This window comes from Phragmites australis, chromosome 5, assembly GCF_958298935.1.
Source record: "Phragmites australis chromosome 5, lpPhrAust1.1, whole genome shotgun sequence".
Taxonomy (NCBI): Eukaryota; Viridiplantae; Streptophyta; class Magnoliopsida; order Poales; family Poaceae; genus Phragmites; species Phragmites australis.
In genome coordinates, this window is record NC_084925.1 from 7,534,685 (window position 1) to 7,554,952 (window position 20,268).

General features: G+C 42.1%; 1 protein-coding gene across 4 annotated transcripts; it reads left to right on the plus strand.

Moving 5' to 3' along the window:
- The first annotated feature begins 10,812 nt into the window (after positions 1-10,812).
- Positions 10,813-15,891, plus strand: LOC133918644 (putative transcription factor bHLH041). Of its 4 annotated transcripts, XM_062362611.1 has the most exons (7): positions 10,813-11,075; positions 11,251-11,373; positions 11,496-11,601; positions 11,730-11,744; positions 11,859-12,650; positions 13,170-13,583; positions 15,243-15,889. In XM_062362611.1, exons 1-7 carry the CDS (start codon positions 10,924-10,926, stop codon positions 15,330-15,332), a joined length of 1,692 nt encoding a protein of 563 aa, XP_062218595.1. In that variant the 5' UTR covers positions 10,813-10,923; the 3' UTR covers positions 15,333-15,889. The 4 variants fall into 4 exon arrangements, with proteins under 4 accessions (XP_062218595.1, XP_062218596.1, XP_062218597.1 ...); XM_062362612.1 differs by lacking the exon at positions 11,730-11,744 and having other exon boundaries at positions 15,243-15,891; XM_062362613.1 differs by lacking the exon at positions 11,251-11,373 and having other exon boundaries at positions 15,243-15,888.
- Positions 15,892-20,268: the final 4,377 nt, after the last annotated feature.

Consider the following 20,268-nt stretch of genomic DNA (forward strand, 5'->3'; position numbering starts at 1 on the left):
CAGGCTCACAAGATCACAATACCATCAATATTTCCACTCAGCAAAATCCTTCACAATAGAGCACAATCAGTCGAATCGCCAAGTGGGCCATCGAGCTTGGGGAATTTGACATTCGCTTCGTGCCTCATACAGTGATCAAGTCGCAAGTACCGCAGACTTTGTGGCTGAATGGAAAGAACGATCAACCCTAGGACGGTCCTAGCGACTTATGAGAGCCTGCAATACGCTTTGCAAATTGACTTCCCCACTACGAATAATGTAGCTGAATATGAGGGTCTACTCGTCAATCTCCGAGTAGCTTCTACTCTTTGTATTCACCGCCTACTAGTGAAAGGGGATTCACAACTGATGGAGAAGTAAGTTAGCAAGGAGTATCAAACCTCGGATAAGGCTATGACGGACTACCTTGCGGAGGTGAGGAAGCTGAAAAAGAAATTTGTCAGACTCGAGGTCAAATATATCTCAAGGAAGGATAATTGCCTCGCCGGTAGTTTTGCCCACCTGGCATCCTCCCGATCTCCTTGGCAAATTGGGATTTTATAGAGAAACTCTTGAAGCTGTCTGTAAAATCATTAGATGTCGTAGCCAAATGAGTGGTGGTTTACGAGACCTATAACTAACTCGGGACTCACCAGGGATCGACACCCTAAAATGAGTCATGTGGGAAATCGTGGCTCAGCTCAAAAGTGAAGTTTCATGGATGGACCCAATCCACAAGCTTCAAGATCGAGTTGTGCCTGAAGATGATGCACTAACCGAGTAAATTTCCCGTCGATCTAGAATGTATATCCTGGTGGACGGCACCCTCTATCAAAGAGGCACTCACGGAGTACTCATGAAATGCATCTCTCAAAAGCAGGGTAGAAAACTACTCGAAGAAATCCAAAGAGAGGTGTGCAGAGCTCACTCTTTCTTTCGAACCCTAGTCGGGAAGGTATTCAGACAAGGTCTATTGAAATACAGCTCTCCATGATGCGAGCGAGTTGGTAAAAAAGTGTACCAATTGTCAATTTCACAGCAGACACATACATCAACCCGCTCAAGCCCTACAGATGATCCCCTTGTTGTGTCCATTCATGGCTTGGGGGTTGGATATTCTGGGGCCCTTCTCGGTAGCGCCCAGGGGCTTCAAGTTTATATTTGTTGCAATCGACACCTTCACCAAGTGGATTGAAGTTGAGCGAGTCGGCAAAATTACTTCGGCAGCTGCCAAGAAGTTTATCATGAAAAGCGTCATGACAAGCTTCGGCATCCCAAGTAGGATCATCACCGACAATGGCACTCAGTTCTCGAATGTGGCATTCATCGATTACTGTGAATGACTAGACAATACGGTCTGCTCTGCGTCCATCGCTCATCCACAAAGCATGGATAGGTCAAGCAGGCAAACAGTCTGGTACTCCAAGAAATCAAGACCCACGTCTTCAACCACTTATCTGCCTACACTAAAGCCTAGGTCTCTGAGTTGCCTAATGTACTCTGGGCACTCTGAATGACATTCAACAGGATGACAAGTGAAATGCCTTTCTTCCTAGTCTACAAGGGCGAAGCAATGATGGTCTATGAACAAAAGATCAAATCTCCCCATGTTGAACTATACGCTGACAAGGCTAAAATCTTGAGAAGGCAAGATGACCTCAATATTCTTGAAGAAAAAAGGATGCAAGGGTTGATACGGTCAACATGGTACAACAAGTTCTCCGGTGCTACCTTGACCATAACATCTGCAAAAGATCATTTGAACTCGGAGATTCGGTTCTACGACTCGTACAGAGCTAGAAAAATAGCAGCAAGCTATCTCCAAAGTGGGAAGGTCCTAATAAGGTGGTCGAGTCTAATCGACCAGGGTCGTATAGGTTAGCAATGGAAGATGGTCAAGTCATTAAAAATACTTAGAATATCGACCAGCTTTGTAAGTTCTATATGTAAGTACTTAGGATATGTTTTGTAATAATAGTTGTCATATTACGCAAATCAATATATATTGCTTTTCCTTATTTCGAGCCAAAACCTTGGAAATTGAGGCAAGCCGCTATTTGGATACTTACACCCATGCGCACACTTGGAATTCTAGACTGTCTTCCTCCTTGATATCCAGTCAGGGGCTTCACATGTAGTTGGACTACAAAACTTATCATGCACGCCATAAAATCTGTCCTGACAAGAAGGGAAGAATATCTTTAGGGACCATGGAGAACCTTATCGCATCCATGAGTGCCTGAAAGCTAAGGCGCATTTCGCTCAAAATTTGACCTAAGGTAATCACGATGAATATCCTGACAAGAGGTTTTGAAACTCCCTAAGCTACTCAGAATACACAATTCAAAGGCCGAACACTTGTTTAAGCGTTCCTTGTATTCATGGAAATAGGATTTTTTTCAGTTAACAAAATTTCGAGCTCTTTTACAGATAAGCTAAGGGAAAGAGGATTACAAGAAGTCCTAAGATCTTCTCGTCATCGTGTAGCAAGAGCAAGGAATAGAGAGAGTCAGGCAAGTCTATCCCTCCTCGTCCTCTTTTATTGGCGTCATTGGCTTCGACGGAGAGGATGAGGTCGATGGAAAGGCCATGGCTCCCCAACGAACTTGTTGGTGTCGCTGCCCTGGCTACTCCATTCAGTCATTTTTACTGGCATCACTTTAGGATGAAGATGAAGAAGAAACTGATGTCTTGCCATCTTTAACGGAGACGCTGCCGGACGCCTCCTCGTCCTCCTCCACCTCAGCCATTGCCTATTATTCCCATATCTTTGCCTCCATAAGGTCCTAGTCCACTTCATCTTGGACATAGGACGACACTAAGGAGTTTGTTTTGAAGGGTATCAAAAATTTAGTTCACAATGATTATTGGGTATTCTTGGTCCCTAAGTTGATTCTATGGACGATCAAAGGATATAAGCATCAAGATTAAGGATTTTCTAGTTTTAAGTGTCACAAGGACTTGAAGGATACTTAGAGTAGTATAGATCTCTTTTCTTAGTCTTTTGACCGTAGTATAAACAGAGGCTAAGAGTAGTAGCTTGACCTAGTTAAGTCTAGACTTGGTTAGATGCACACTTGTGAAATTCTAGCAGTAGGTAGCTCAGAGAAGCCTATGGTTGAGATGTCGAGAAGTTAGAGCTCAAGAAAATTTGAATTGGACGAGTTAAGAAAAATTTGTTCTCACCAGATGATTTGACGTTAAATGAGTTAAACTCATCGAAGCATTCTTGGCTCATGCCAGAGAGATGATAAGTACACCAGATGGTCCAATGATCAACAAGTTACTCTCACTGGAGCCTTTTTGGCTAAAAAAAGAACAAGTCAACACCAGATGGTCCAGTGTTAGTGTGAAGAGAACGCTAGAGTATTTTACAGGACTTGTGAAAATTCTCAGAAGATGGAGTTGAATACACCGGATAGTCCGGTGTTCAATAGGATGCAACACCAGAGCATTTTCCAGGAGAATTACGTTTGGCACAGTGGAGATGCTACTCACCGGATAGTTCGGTGTGTGGATAGCAAGAGCGCTAGAGCATTTCTTAGTAGTAACGACTAATTACAACTTGCAGTGTGTGAGCTTTGAAAATTGTACACACCGGATAGTCCGTTGTGTGTGAGATGGTGTACACCGGATCATCCGGTGTTCACACAAAACATGGGTGGTTGGGCAACGGCTAGATTTGGATCTCTAGCCTATATACCCCATCATTTTGTCTCACTAAGTAATCTTGTGAGCCCAGAGGAGCTTATACATTGCGCGTGTCATCAAGAAGCAAGAGAGTGCACTGGAGTGATTTGCAAAGTTCTTAATTGAATATTAAGGATATTATTAGTGCATAGAGAGTATCAAGTGTGCATCTAGCTTTAGTTTATGTTTGATCTTAGTCAAGTGAAGTTATTGACTTGTTACTTTTGGTGGTTGGCAACACTTAGCCGATCTTTGGTGATTGGAGGTGTCTTAGTGGGCTCTTAAAGTTCTTGTGAGAGCCCCGAGAAGAGCGATGTAATTGGTTTGATGTCCTCCAATCAGGAGATGAAGAAGTGGTAATCATGAGGGAGCCCTTAGTCTTGGTGGCTCAAGGGGAGCGATATCTTTAGTCGATGCTCCAACAAGGACTAGGAGAGTAATATTCTTAGTGGATGCTCCAACTAGGACTATGTCTACCTCTTTACTTTCCCTCGTCTACTTTCAGCATTTCAATTCTTGCAAGCTTTTAATTCTGCATTTACTTTGTGTTATAGCTTGCTTGATTACTTGCTTGTTCATGTAGTTGCATTTATTTCTATGTAGGCTAAGGTTGCTACTTGTTTTAAAATTTGGTATAATTAGTTTTTAATTAGAGCCCAATTCACCCTCTTCTTGGGCCATTTGATCCTTCCACTTGCGCAGACAGAGAGGCAGTCAGTCGGAGCAGCTATTTACCCGATGTGTTCTTCAAAGCGCATGGTGCAGTTGAGAATATGGGATATTACTTCACCGTATCCGTGCAGTTCTTTTTGTCAGACAGAGAATCTCTTCACCAGCACGTAAAACTTCTGCTACAACAGTGGTCAGTGACAAGTCTTCTCCTCCATGTCCTTTCGCAAGGATGGGATAATATTTTTTGGTGACCCAGGAATCCTATTCAGATGGAATACTTTCTTGAGGACTCGCTTGAGAACTTAGAGGCATTTGGAACCCAGAATAGATCACCTGAGGATTCCGAGAACCTGGTTACGACGTATCATCCTAATCGGGGACCTGAGTTCTACTCGATGATGTGGTCAGTTAAAATGCTTATCTTTGCTGACAAAGCGTTAGACCCATCAAAGCTTCATTTCATGTACTGATGAGAGGCTTGATGATGACTAGTGGATAACTATCATATCCAGATACCCAAGTGTTCTCTGTCTTTCTCGGGGCATATCTCTATCTCCGAGAAGGGGATCCCTAGATGAATGGAAACTACCTGTAGGCACCCAGGATATCTCATAAATAAAAAGTTTATCTCTAAGAATGGGAATGGAGATTCTAAAAGACGTACGACCCCCTCCCCCATTTATACAGAGCTTGGGGCCCCTGTGGAAGAAGAAGTGACAAGCCATTAGAAGACACAAGGTCATCAAGTAATTACATGCATGCGGAAGCTCTGCCTCCATTGAGACTTTCGTAGCTAGATCTTTTTCAATTAATCACAAGGAAACCGCTAACTATGTTAGATCTATCTAGGCTAGCCATATTCCTCCTTTAACATTTCTAGATATCAATACAAAGCAAATAGGATGTAGGGTTATTATCCTAAGAGAGGTCTAAACATGTATAAAAACTCTCTTTGTGTTCTGTTAATTCATCTACTCGAAGCATCCCCATCATTTCTACAAGTTTGTAAGATCAGCGGTTCACCAATTATCAACAGTTAGATATATGGTTATTTTTTCCTGCTGCATAGTGTTGATTGTTTTCCTTGTATTACGTTTGATTACTATAGCACTTGATTAACAGTCTTTTATGGCGCCATGTATATGTATTTTATATAGGCCTAGAGCCTCATAGTAATACAACAAGTCACATTCATAACATGGTACCATAGTCAAACTAGGGTTTGCTGGTCGTCGATGGCATTTTCCACACACGTTGCCCTTGTGTGCCCACCATCACCTTCCCTATCGCCATTGTTCTTCACCCTAAGCAGCCGTGGCTGGATCAATCCTTAACGATGCAGGGGCTCTTCATCTTGAGCAACTGCAGCTTTGCAACTCATTAGATCATCATATTTGACTTACTATGCACCGACCAACTCATTGAAAGCTTAAGCTGATGAGGAAAGACGAGCAATTCACTTATACTTCAACACTCCCCTCACATGGAGACTATCTCTAGCCTTAGACATGGAATAGGAGTGTGTGGCAATTTTTTTATTAAATTATGTCGGTCAAAAATCAAACTCAAGATCTCTAGCTCTGATACAATATTTAGTTACTATGCACCAATAAACTTACCAAAAACTTAAATTAGTGGGGAAAGACTCCATGAGTCACACTGATAAACTCACTTATACTTCAACAGTAATCAAGCAGCATTTCCCCTAGTATTATAATTTGTAATTATTGTCTGTTATAATTTGTAATTACTTTGCTTAAAGTAATAATAAGGAGTGATGGAAACTATTGATATGAGATAGTGTTTTTCGTTCCATGAGTCACTTATCTAGCAGAACATTTACCTGTTGTTTAGTGCCGGTTCAATATCGGTTATGAACCAGCAAGGATCAAATGTTCTGTGATAGTGTTAAGAGATGGTAAGATCAAAATATTAACAAAATCAAAATGATGTTACAAAAGACCCTAAAACTTCCTACGGAAAAGAACCTCGCCAAACTTCTAAAAAATAGAGGCTTACATGAGTAAACTTTTCCTAAGCTAACTGCCTAGAAAATAAAGAAATATGTATTACTCAAGCACTGAATCATAGACACTGGATTTGGAATCAGGAAAACTCCACTTGGTACACTTGCTAGCAGCTCGAGTGAATCCCAGTCAACCAAACAATCGACCGATCCAATCAACTTTTTGCGAGTGGGGCAAATATGAACTGCTTCTTTTCCCGAAGACATGTAGTCAACTCATTGCTTTCTCAAATTCGATCACTACTTTTCTACACCTATACAGATGCTGTCAAGCATCAAGATTCGTGTGAACATGCAAGCTAATTCCGGTTGACTAGGAGGGCCCACAGTTTGGCGGGATCTAAGCATATAATAATACACAACATATATAATCAACCTTTGAGCATTGTTACCTGCTTCATTCATAGGATATTTAAGATGTAAAGAGGGCATAAAGTGTGCAATTCAGAAGAATAAAATTAACTTTCACCTAGGAACCCTCCCTAATTGATTAAGACTTGATGAAAATCTCGATAGATCTGTGAAGATTTGAGAGATCTTTTTGTTTTTTGTTTTGCTATTCTAGGTGCGACTGAAAATCACAAAGGATTAGTTTATGCCCTCCGGAAGAGGAGTAAGTGGCGAAGGAGCGCTCCCATGAAGGCTTCAAGGGGGTGGCATCAACAGCGAGAATGTGTCTCTTATCGCGCGTATAGAGGCACATGCATGTACGACCATAGGACACGCTTAAAGCACTGAACGCATTTGCTTTGTGTGCAAATAGCTAAGCACCAAGATTCTACCTGGTGGAGAAAGTTGCACTCTACCACCCCACCACAAGATAGTCCCCGTCCCTCCAATTATAAATGTAGATTGTTTTAATTTATGTACAAGCATTAAGAAAGTAGATTAAATAATTTTGTTGCTCTTCATTTATTCTGTATTGAAAAAGATAACTCATTCATTTGTGAGAGTGTTAGTATTTATTAAATAAGGGTAAGACGAGAACCAAAGAGAAAAAATGTATAAAAATTTAAAAATAATTTATATTTAAAAAATAGTTGAGAAGACTAAAACGACCTATATTTATAATCAGAGAGTATTAACTTGATCGCATAGCATTATCTAAGAGTACACATTAACCAAACCAAAGGAGGAGTCTTTGACTAGTACGAATAATCTCAGATCACCACGTATGTGCGTACGAAGGATTCCATGTATGCATGGTCCATTGCACTATTATGCGGACGAAAATTTTATGAGATTTAGTCTTATAGAAAGATTTTTTTTTATATAACACGTGTCCTCCTTCTTTCTCTTAGTTATACGTGTCAACCGTTAGCTCAGAAAAGAATGATATAGATCAAAATCTTGTAAAGATATGTTGGTAAAAAATCCCATAGAATTTTCTTTCCTCCTGTGCACCACGAGCCGGAGGAGAGAAAGGTCCACGAGGGAAGACCAGATCCCATTTTAGCAGTGGACCAAGTGCACGGTATTAGCCATGGATCGGAACGACCTGGCCAGGGGATTAAGCCTACCAATTCGGTTGAGGAAAAGGAGCTGTTTGGCAGCTCTCACTACATTTGCGACGAGGATCGGAGACCGGCTGCTCTACTGCTCCAGCATGGGAAATATAATATATATGCCATTTGATGCAGGAACCCATAGGGAGAGACGAATGATCTTTAGCTACGAGCAAGCGTAACCACATTATCCTCTGACACCGTACGGAGTAGCTAGGAAAGTCCCAAGGTGTTGCATTTTGCACATGACAAAGCTTTAAAGCTCTAAAGATGCGAGTGTGCATTTCAAAATATCTAAACTTAAATAGTAGTACACATATTTAGGATTAGATAGTGCATAACAAGTAAATTGAATTGCTAATAACTAAGATTTTATTTTATTTTCTTGGTGCCACTGCACTGGGTGAAGCTTCGCCCTGCTTTGCACCCCTTGCCGAGATGGTGATTTTTCCCGTCTGGCCTGCTCCATAACTTTATATTTTTCTTTTACTGTTGCGACTCTTTTTTGCTTGGAGCAATATTTGATATGACATGATGTATGGATGATTGTAAGTATATAATTTTCAACCTCTGTTGTGTTTTATTGTAATTTACGTCGTCTTGGGGTGCTTTTGTCTAAAGGAATTCTTTGACATTATTATCGAGAATTTTCCTTGCTAAAGTAAAATCTTTGTTGTTGCGATCTCAGCATAAATTGTACAACTACATTACAAGAAAGTAAATCTTGGAATTTTAGTGTCCATAATTAAAAGTTCAGCAATTCAAACTTTGATATTATGAATCTAGAAATTTTTCAAGTTTGAAATTATGTTATTTTCATATTTCAATTTGAACTTAGATAGTTGGCATCTTAGATTCATAATTTTTGAATGATTGAGTTTAGAAATGATATAGTAACACTGAGTATCAAGTTTTAAGTTACAGGGTAAATGCTGGAATGATATGAAATTTAGGAGTTCCAACTAATTCAGTAATATAGACATACTTTGATATTCTCATTTTTTGGGTTACACTACTTAAAAAACTATTTTTCGAGACACATAAAATACTTTTTCACAGACAGTTCATTTGAAAAATCACCTGAACAGTTGACGAGGGCCTCCTATAAGGAATCACCTATAAAAATGACTATTTTCACAGACAGTTCTTTACGCGAACCGCCTCTAGAAATGAGCATCCATTAAAAAATTCATAACTTTTTCATATAAAATCGGATGAGGAAAAACTCTATATCAAAATTGTAGCCCTCGACGAGATCTACAACATTGTAGTTGACATGTTTTTTTTATTTAAAGTCATTTAGAGGTCCAAATAATTATTTTAAGTTTTAAACGATTATTTGATATCTAAATGACTTCAAATAAAAAAAAATCAACTACAAAGTTGTAGATCTCATCAAGAGCTACAATTTTTATATAGATTTTGTTCTCATCCAATTTTATATGAAAAAATTATGAATTTTTTTAGATAAATTGTCACCCATTCACCCATTTCTACCTGTAATAATTGATGTCCATTTGTACAGGCAATTAATTAGGTGAACCGTCTGTAGAAATAAATGATAATTTATCTAAAAAAATTATAATCTTTTCATATCAAGTCGGATGAGAAAAAACTCTATATAAAAATTATAGCCCTCGACGAGATCTACAACATTGTAGTTGATATTTTTTTTAATTTGAAGTCATTTAGAGATCCAAATAATTATTTTAAGTTTCAAACAATTATTTGGATATCTAAATAACTTCAAATGAAACAAATTTTAACTACAAAGTTGTAGATCTCATCGAGGGCTACAATTTTTATATAGATTTTGTACTTATCCAACTTTGTATGAAAAAGTTATGAATTTTTTAAGATAAAAAGTTATAAGTCACGTGTTTTTTCGCGTGAAATATGCGTGCTAAAAAGTTTCTCATTTGACTTGCGACCGCGGTAGGTGCCTGGTTGGTTAAATTTTCTTTTCTTTTTTTAGTAAAAAAATATCGATTCGATGACCGATTATCACAGACGGTTCACTTAAGGAACCGTCTATAAAAATAAATTTTTCATAGACGGTCCGTTTAAATAACCGCATGTGGAAACCTGTTTTCACAGACGGTTTCTTAAGTGAACCGTCTGTGGTAATATATTTTTACATGTGGTCTCTTTTGTGCTTGTGAAAATCGTTTATTTCTACAGACCTTCAATCACAGACGAGTACATAAAACGCCTGTAAAAACAAGTTACCACCTGCCTCAAAAATAGTTTTTAGTAGTGTTACTTTGTCAAAAAAAAAATTACTATATCTACTATTATAGTGTTACTTTGTCAAAAAAAGTTTTTTACTATATCTACTATTATATCTGATGGAGACGTCATGCTCAGTTGAGAGATAAACAATACATGTAACCATATTCTTTTTTTTAAATAGTACATATTGGGTAGCATATGCAACTAGTAGACGAGTACTAACTGAGCTGAAACAAAATTGACTGAGACGTTGATAGGCCAAATGAGGCCGAATTATTGAAGATCGTCACATCAGGATTCAAGTAGTTGCACCAGGGTGCAAATGTACAAGAGCCCCCCATCCCTACCACCTTGTTTGACCTTTTTCAAGCACATCACCAGCCAGCCTAGCCGTACACCTTTAAACATTTTATCAGAGAAATGCAACTCTTTATATCTTTACACACATAGTTTATCTAACGTTCATTTCTCTCACCTAATACTTACTTATATATTAATTCTCTCTGTTACTTATAATTTTTTTTATCTACCCTCAGTCAATTACGAATTTCCCTTATACTTTTCAACGTCCGTGGTCTCCGAGCCAAACCTTCCAACTCCTACTTTTTCCTCCACTCACATCCACACACGCACAAACGCTTGTCCACGCATGCATACACATTTGCACCCATGCATCATCCCACACGCATGTATAAGTCGACGGCAGCGACGACCAAGCAGAAGCAGCCATCGATCATACGTCGCGAAGCCAGCCATCGATCATACGTCGCGAAGCCAGCCATGGACGACGCCGCCGGCGTGGCGGCATCGACATGATCGATGGACACCCTCTTCGTGCTCGGCCAGGAGTCCCGACTGCGCATCCTCCAGCAGGCGGCGGCGCGTGTCCCCGGCTGTGCCTACCTCTGCGCCTGGGCGCCCCTCCCTGCCCAGCCGGCTTCTTCGTCCTCATCATCCTCAGCTGCCACCAGGTATCTATCTATCTATCTATACATGCAGTACATGAGCACATGCACTGATGCACATGCACCCGTGTCAGCCATCGATATGATCAATCTCCATTCCTGGCATCAAATCCACAAGTCTCTTAATTACTCCGTAGTTAGACTACTCACGTTCCGGCAATACCGGCCTCCATGCATGCAGCGCCCGCCTGTTGTGCTGCCTGGACGCATGGCTCTGCAACGGCGGAGCTGGCCGCGGTGACGGCGGCCGCGCGCGCTTGCTTTTCGACGAGTACCGGCGGTCGCTCTGTGCGGCCGTCAGCGGGTGCGTATAAATCAATCTAGCTTACGTGCGATCCACCACCATGCATTCCATGGCACGCGCGTCAATCGAGAGCTTTCTCGCGCTTTGTTTGATTTAGCTGTGGTGATAGATGCTCCGTGCAGGTGTGTGCCGGGGTGGGCGTACAACGACGGCCGCGCGTACATAGAGCTGCCGGCGCACGACCTGACGTCCTCGGCGTCGCTGCCGGTGCAGCTTCAGTTCTACCAGGTCAGTGCACGCCTCGTGTTCTACATGATAGGCATATACTGGCTTGTTTAATTTGGTCTCCACTGCTTCTTTTCAACCGCAAATTTCTGAGTCTAATTCGCTTGCGCTTGCGATCTTGCTTTTTCCAGGAAGCTGGCATTAAGGTTTGCTTCTTCATTGATTTCATACTATCGAGTAAATGATTATATATACGCACGCAAGCTATGACTTCTATAAATGCTATATCATCGAGATTGCCTGCCGCTGGCAATGCGCAGATGGCGGCCTTCATGGGATGCGAAAGCGGCGAGATCGAGGTCGGCATGTCGACGGCGGCAAGCGGGTCGCCGATAAGCTTGGAGGCGAGCTTGCAGCAGGTCTTTTCGGAGGACTTCTTCCAACAGTCGCTGCTCGAGGAGCTGCTGCACCTGCCGCCGACGCGGCCGTCGTCGCCGTCCTCCTCCCTGCCGTCCGTCTCCGTGGACAGCCCCGCGGCCGAGGGCTCGACGTCGCTCCTCCGCACGATGGCCGTGACTTCGGCCGCCACTTCATCCTCTGTAGAGCGGAAGGTGCCGGTGCCGCTGCTGCTCCACCCACGTCCGCCGCTCCCCGTCCCCTTCGGCCGGCATGGCCACGTGCACTTCCCGAGCGCCGAGGCCGACGACGCCGCGATGGCGCAGGCGATGCTCGCCGTCATCTCCGCCACGTCGTCCTCGGCGCTGCTGACTTCGTCCACGACGACGCCTCCTCCGGGCAACCACCGCGCGTGCCGGTCTCCGCGGCGTCTGTGCTTTACGGCGTTCCGGCCGTACAACGCGGCCTTTGCGCTGAGGGCGCCGCGGCGGCTGCCGGGCAAGCCCGGGCAGCGGATGATCAAGATGGGCATATCGATTCTGAGGAGGATGCACATGCTTCGGTTCAGCCGGGAGAGCACCACCGGCGCCGCGATGGCGCAGCCACCGGCGCCGACGAGTAGCCAGCTGAACCATATGATATCGGAGCGGAGGCGGCGGGAGAGGCTCAACGAGAGCTTCGAGGCGCTTAGAGGGTTGCTCCCTCCGGGATCAAAGGTACGATGGCTTGGTTGATTACGCATCAATAATTCAATATATATAGAATCATCACTATATGTTGGCACTTGATTTGCATAACTCTGAATTTAACTTTGTTGCAAACACATTAAATCCATTTTGCTTCTTAGGGTAGCTTGTATTCTGCATGAAATATTACATTACATGTTATTAAATGTCTTTGTAAGTACATTGTGCATGCATTCTGCTCTGTTAATAATTTAGCTCCACTTTTACCAGCCATTTGATAATTAAGCTTGTACGCTATAGATTTAAACTTTTTATCACACAAGATTCATACGTACCTTTGAGAAGTAATATGCATGCATGGCTTGTAAATCACTACTAGAGAAATTATCTGTACAAATGATTCGAAAATCTTATGTAGAACACTTTTTTTAACTGTATGTACTAAAGGTCTGTACAAATCAAATTGTAACACACTTAACTCTAGCTAATTAAATTACTGCTACATGAATGTGTACATGTCTGCTTTAATTTGTGCATTTCATAATGTAGAAGGACAAGGCTACCGTCCTTGCCAAGACGCTGGAGTACATGAACATTCTGGTAGCCCAGATCGCCGATCTCGAGGCGAGGAACCGAAGCCTCCAGACCCGAGCTAACCAGCGTGCCAATGGCGGCTCCAAGGAAAGGTCGTACTCGTCGGAGCAACAAGTGGTGCTCCAGGCCGGTCTAAGCGGCACGCCAGAGAGGGTGCAAGTCCACGTGAGCGGTGGCGCCTCGACGTCGTCGTCGTCGTCGTCAGGGCCTCGAGAGGTGACTGTACGGGTGGCGGAGGGCGATGTGTCGGAGCTGGTGGCCCGTGTGCTCGCGGCGATCAAGGAGATGGGGTGTTTCACGGTGGTGGTCGTCGACGCCAGGCGAGCGAGCGATGGCATTGCTCAGGCCACCTTTACACTGCGAGCAACGGTATGAAATGCATTATATTGCTGTCACAATGTTCATTTTGTTGCATGCCTAGTTACAGGCGCGGGCATGACCTTGAGATCTAAACTTTTCTTTCCAGCGCTACGTCTAGAAAACTACATCCATGCATTCCGATCGAACTGAGCTACGTACTAATGTCTCCTCCATTTTATTGTAGACCGACACTTGAGATCCATATATATAAAGAAGCCTTAGGATTAAGTGACTAATGTGTCATCAACATCTATACTCGTATAAAATATAGAAGTTATGTCAAATTCGATTGATCTTCGCTATCCATCTAAGTTGATTAAATGATTATCGTACAAAGTTAAACCTGTTTCAAAAAATATATTTAATCTTTCATTATTTATCTTTCAAATATAGATATCAATATTTATCTTCTAACATATACAAAATATATATGCAATTGCTAGTGTATTACAGTAGCCGATCCATCGTAGATAGACATTTCTCCCTTGCATTGGCTGTTTGCATTGACGTATGAGAGGCTCCAAATTGAGACCAACAAGCAACCACATCTGAGACCTGAGGGCTGGAATGGAAGAAGCTCTTCTTCCCTGGCCTCGTAGACGAGCTAGACGACGCAAGATTTGGATGTTCCGAGCTAGTTCGGTCAAAGTCAAACGTATTAGCCCCTGCCCTCTCCATGCTGCTTTCGCGGGCCCACAGCGAATCTGTGGGCCCCACAGGCGAAAACTCAACACTACTCCTTCCTGGGGAAACTTGACCGTCCGTCCGGCTCCCTGGTCCCGGGCACGGGCCAGACAGCAGACGTACAAGTCCAACGCGGCCCCAGCTTTTCCATCGGAATTCCACGGTTGGGTTCGTCATTCTCTCTGCAGCATCAGTCCCTCTCTCTATCTCCGTGGTCCTTCCAGGAAAGCTTCGTGCGGCAACTGTACCTGACGAGCACATTTCTTACCGATGCGCTGCTAACTTTGTTCTCCGCCACAGGACCCCAAGATAATTAACCCGGCGGCTTCAATCGCCTTCAGCTTGACCAATTACCTATCTTTCACCAAATACATACACTGTAAACAGGGGCGGATCTACTGTAGGGGCAGAGGGGGCTCAAGCCTCTGTCATAGGCGTATCTGAGTGTCTCTCTCGATTTTTAGTATGAAAAAAGAAGAATAGAAAAAAAAATAGAAGGAAGAAGAAGGAGCCTTGTTACTTGGTGGTTTCGATACTCCACTAACAGTAAAACGGAAGGAAATTTTATAAGACTCTTCATCGAAAGATTCCTACAAGATCTTAATCCATACCATCATTTTCTGATAAGAGGAATGAGTAGGACATATAGCATGCACAAGATGAGATCTTTCTAGATCTCATAGAATTTTCTTTCCTATAAAACGGCTCTTCCTTTTCTTTTTCTTATACTAGAAACTTATAACATTTTTCTGGTTATCGTCATCCTTAATCAGAGAAATTTGATCTATTTACCGTCCAAAAATTGGAATATATATTGAATTGAGTTTTTCAGAAATTACAACATGATGGTACGTCCAGACGACTTTACAGTACTAATAACCAGCTGTCAAATGAAAATATCACTATTTTACTGCCATCTACCAATGATTATTCAGCTATTGTATCTGTCAAAAAAAATCATGAATGCCAGCTGTGCATTTGCAGGCGGCTGGTGAATTTGACGAGGCGTCGTTGAGGGAAGCAGTGACGAAGGCTGCCGAGGATTCGGCGACACCGCCGTCAGACTACTCGTAGACTCGCCGGACGCCGGTTTTGACCAGAACCCCCGGCCCGAGCATGGGCATGGCCGGACACCGGCCAGCCACCCGGGATGGATCATACCATGGATGCGAACTTGAGCCCTGGCGCCCAGCTAGCAGCAGTGGTGACGATGCAGCTACGTACTACAAGTTAGGAGTCGCTAGGGCACAAGGGCCGTGCATGGCTTTTCTTTTTGTTTTAGATACCCTCTTCTACTTGAACTAGGATTCCTACGTCGCTGATGCATGAAATCATACTGATCTCACACGTCAACAACAAAGTCATCGTAACGTCGATCTCAGGAATCTGGATTCCTTCTGCTTGCCAGGCCCTGTGCTCCTTTTTCTTCTTCTACTTGTTGGCGATGGACTTTTCTTGTGTTCATTGAGCTTTTTTCTTTTTCCGGCAAAATTAGTTCACGGACGTCCAAGTTAATTTCTGTCTCTCTTTTGCTGCGTGTCATCCTACCCCACATGGTAATTTGGAATACATTAATACCTCTGATTGTAACTTGGATCAGAAGAAAAGTAGTCAGAAAAACACAAACAGTCGACCTTAAATTAACTCCAAATAGAGCCGAAATTAACAAAATGAGCTACACGTGCCTAGTCTTACTAGCTCGAGAACCCTAGTTTTTGAACAAACAATGCATACCTAGCCATTTTTGTCTCTCACGCCTGGTGATTTGAAATACATTAATACCTCTTAGTATTTTTGTAACTTGGATTAAAAGAAAATAGTTAGACAAACACTTAATAATTTTCTAGAAGCCGTACCAAATGAGATTATCATAATCCGCCTTAACGCCAAACTGAGCCGAAAATAATAAAGCAACAATTCTACTACATGCGCCTATTTTTACTAGCTAGAGGGGTCCTTGTTTATAAACAAACAACGCATATACCTAACCATTATTTCTCTCACACATGATAATATGAAGTACATTAATACATCCGATTGTAACTTAGCATGGATTAAAGATAAAGTAGTTAGACAAACACTGAATTTTCTAGGAAATGTCCAATCAAACAAGATTATCATAATCAACCTTAAGGCCAAACAGAGCCAAAATTAACACAATAACAACTTTGCTACACGTGCCTAGTTTTATTACTAGCTCGAGAGCTCCCAGTTTTTGAACAAACAACAAAAATACCTAAGCACTCTTCAGGCCAATTTTGAAAATCAAGCACAAACTGAAACCTATCGATATCTAAGTTATATCTATCTATCTGTTTCAAGATACAGATGCAAGAAAATTGAGGTGCAGTAGGTGGGAAAAGGTCCAGTAGGTGGGAAAAACTATAAACATGTTGCAACTTGCAAGTACACATTACCTTGCGCAGGCTTATTTTTACAACCTAAATATTTGGTACTTAAGTCATTTGTGTATAGCAATAAGGCGGGTTTGAGTTACGGGATGACCCATTACCATTTAAACTTTTTTTAAGGAATACACCTAAAACAAAAATCTCGGTGAAGACTCCACCTCTTCTGTCTTCCCAAACTCTGTTAGGGCCCTATTGATTCATTCACACTCTTCTCCTAGAACCAAACTGCTTCTATTAAGTAACTTGAGAAACCATCTTCGAACCCCAATGACGTGGTGCGCACAGTAGCTAGCACAACTTTCGCACGCGGCCATGGATGAACCCTCATGGCTTGTATGGATTGAAACCAATCCTTCTCTAATCTTTTAATCTAGTCTCTTATAACAACACTAGTAATTACATACATATTTAACATATATGGAATCAATTCAGAATATAGTAATGTATGGACAGTAAATATTGAACATCTATAAATGAAAGATAAATAATGAAAGATAAATAATGAAAGATTGAATGTATTTTTAGAATGTGTGGAAGATAAATATTGGATGTATAGATATGGAAGACAATTAATGTGATATTAAATGTATTTTTGAAAGAAGGAACGAGGAGAATCTTTATACGGTGACCGTTTGATCAACTCGGGTGGACGGTGGAGATCGTTCGGTTCTCTCACAACTCGTGTATTTTATAGTAGTATCAATATAGATATGTGATGACATCCGGTTGTGACTCTTTTCATGTAATATTTTTGTTATGATAGCATGTATATTAAACGATATAAAGAGCTTAGTCGTCTAATTATCTAGAACATATCATGATCAATCGCTTGCAGATTAAACATTTAAAGAGATCATGATATGATCAACTAGAATCGCACCTAGAGTTAACAGATCAAGAGATAACCAAAAGATTCTCCATCTAATCAATTAAAATAGATAAATAAACGCAAGTAGATTCGTCATCTAGGTGCTCTTCTAGAACTATGGCGTCAAAGAAGTAGATTCGCAAGTAGATTTGGTCCTGGTTCTGATTTTTTAGTGGAAAGCTTGATGGACAGAATGGTGGTGGTGTTTGCGTCAGTGGTATTCACATTCTTACCCATAATGTTTTTCACCTTGCTTTGAAATTCAAGAGGTTTATGTTCAAATTTATCAATCACCAGATGAATCTTATCTGGACTTAGTGTGTCCTTCACTTTTATAAAAGCATCAAATTTATCTTCCAACTAAACTTCCATGAAATATGTTATCACCCCATTATGATTAGACATGTTAACTTCAGAAAAGAATACCACACAGAAAAAATTAACATGTCAGAGAAATAGATCATATATACTAAAGCTTTGTACGGTCTCATTTGTTTCATTCTTTAGGAAATCCTGAAGAATATACTTTCATTTAAGTTATCTCCCCACCTCTTCAATGCCGCCTACGCAAAAGAGAAACCAAACAAAATCATGCTTTCGCCTTAGAAGGCCATCTGCCAGAAATTCAACTCTCTAGGTTTCCAGAGTGTTCCTGAGCACACCTTACAATCATGTAATCATCACGGTGATCATTTTAAAAGCTGATAGCATGATCACCATTGATATATAATCCCAATAACAGCTTTGCTATCACTGTATAACGATAGTTTCTTCAACTTCAATGCACTTTATCACTAGCAATATACTCCCTCTGGTTCCGAATTTGTTGACGTTTTGGACAGGATCTCACATACCAAGCAATGGTTAATTAGGGTGCCTATTACCTGTTTTACTCATATTAAATACAGTCGCGTGGCACTCCTAATCAGTACTTCCTCTCAGCCTGCGTGGTTACGGCCGCCAGTCCCAAAGCTTCAGGTGCCGGGTTTGACTCCTGGCACCCCACTTTTCGCACCCACGCTGGTTTGGTTGCATTTTTTTTGGTTTGCGCGAGTGTTGGCATATAGAGCGTTGGTTTTTGACTTTTTCGTATTCGTGCATGTGCTGTGGCCGGGCTGCATGCCCCTTTTTTTGCTAGCGCGCTAGTAACAAATATTTTGGTCAGTGCTGCGCATTTTTTTGCCGTTGGTAACAAAAATTTTGGTGCCTGCTGCTGCGCTGGTTAGCCGCTCTATTGCCGCTGAAACTCCCTACCTACTCCCTCTATTTAAACCCCGGTTAGCTAGCACTTGATGCAAACAAACCCAACCAGTTAAACACATCAAGATGGAGCCACCGATAGATCATGGCATTGGTTAGTGTACTATACTCCTTGTTCTTGGCCGTGCCACCATGCTCTTGGCAATGCTTGTTTGTGCAACCACAAATTTTACAGTACCTTGTTTGAGCAATGCATGATGATCCACTATTTTGTGAAGCTACTAAGCAAGAAGGTTTTGACATTTGACTTATTTTGTCAACCGTCCAATTCATCAGATTTCAATATATTAGATTTGGGTTTCTTTCGTGCCATCTAATCTATTCAATACAAGAAGACCGTAAAAACAATTCAAGATCTTGTTCCAATTGTCCAAGAGGTACACTTTCTACTAGTAGAATTTTTTATATCTTGTTTTTTAATCCTCAATGCTTGGAGCTAACTTTGTTTTCATAAACCAGGTTTTCCATGAGTATTCTCCACGCAAGGCAAATAGAATCTATCTTATACTTCAACTAGTATGGAAGGAGGCAATGAAAGTTCATGGTTCAAACAAGTTCAAGATTCCACACATGAAGAAACAAAGTCTAGAAAGATAAGGGTTCCTCCCTTTGCAAATCACTTGCGAGGCACCATTGGTAGCCGATGCTATGGCCAAGCTCGCTACATGGAACAATTAGACATGGATTAGTAGTGGAACAATTAGAATTGGAGTAGTAGTATGTATGGAACTATGTAATCTGCATCAAGCTTTTGCTAGTTAATCTTACCAAGGTTTTAGAAGAACTTATGCATGATACTCTTGTACATTTTCATCATAATCTCTTGTTTTGAGAATCCGGCACCTTAGTCTCATCGGCCAAGGAGTCCACCACGAAACAGACCTCGTCAGAATCTTCGACATCGGCCAAAGAGTCCACCACGGCGGCCTTCTGCATTGGGCTCTCGGCAACGTCGTCGAGCATCTTGGTGATGTGCGCAGGTAGCAAGATAACGTCACCATCCATCTTGACATCCTCAGGAGTACCTCGCAGTCGAACTCATCGAGGCCGTAGATCCAAGCCGAGACATGTAGTCTCTGTGCATGAGACCATAGCGAGAGCATGGCCTCCTGCTTGCACGCCGGTACTCCTCAAGGTCCTTGACATCGTGGACTCAGCCGTAGCAGTCTCACTCCTACACGAGCTGCTCCATGGCACCGACGGTGTCGACCTCTTGCGTGAGGTGCTCCACGATGCCGCTGGTCATCTCATCCTGCCGTGCGAGCTGCTTGGTGACGTCGGTCATCACGTCATCCTCCTGCGCAACCTGATCCATGACACCGGCGGTCACCTCGCCCTCCTACGCAACGCCATCACGCAGCTTCTTGGCCTCCACTGCAAGTAGCTTCTTCTCCATGGCGCTGGGGAGCAAGTAGCGTCGGGGAATGAGGGCAAGGGTGAGCGGTGAGCAGCGGCGAGCGACGAGAGGCGG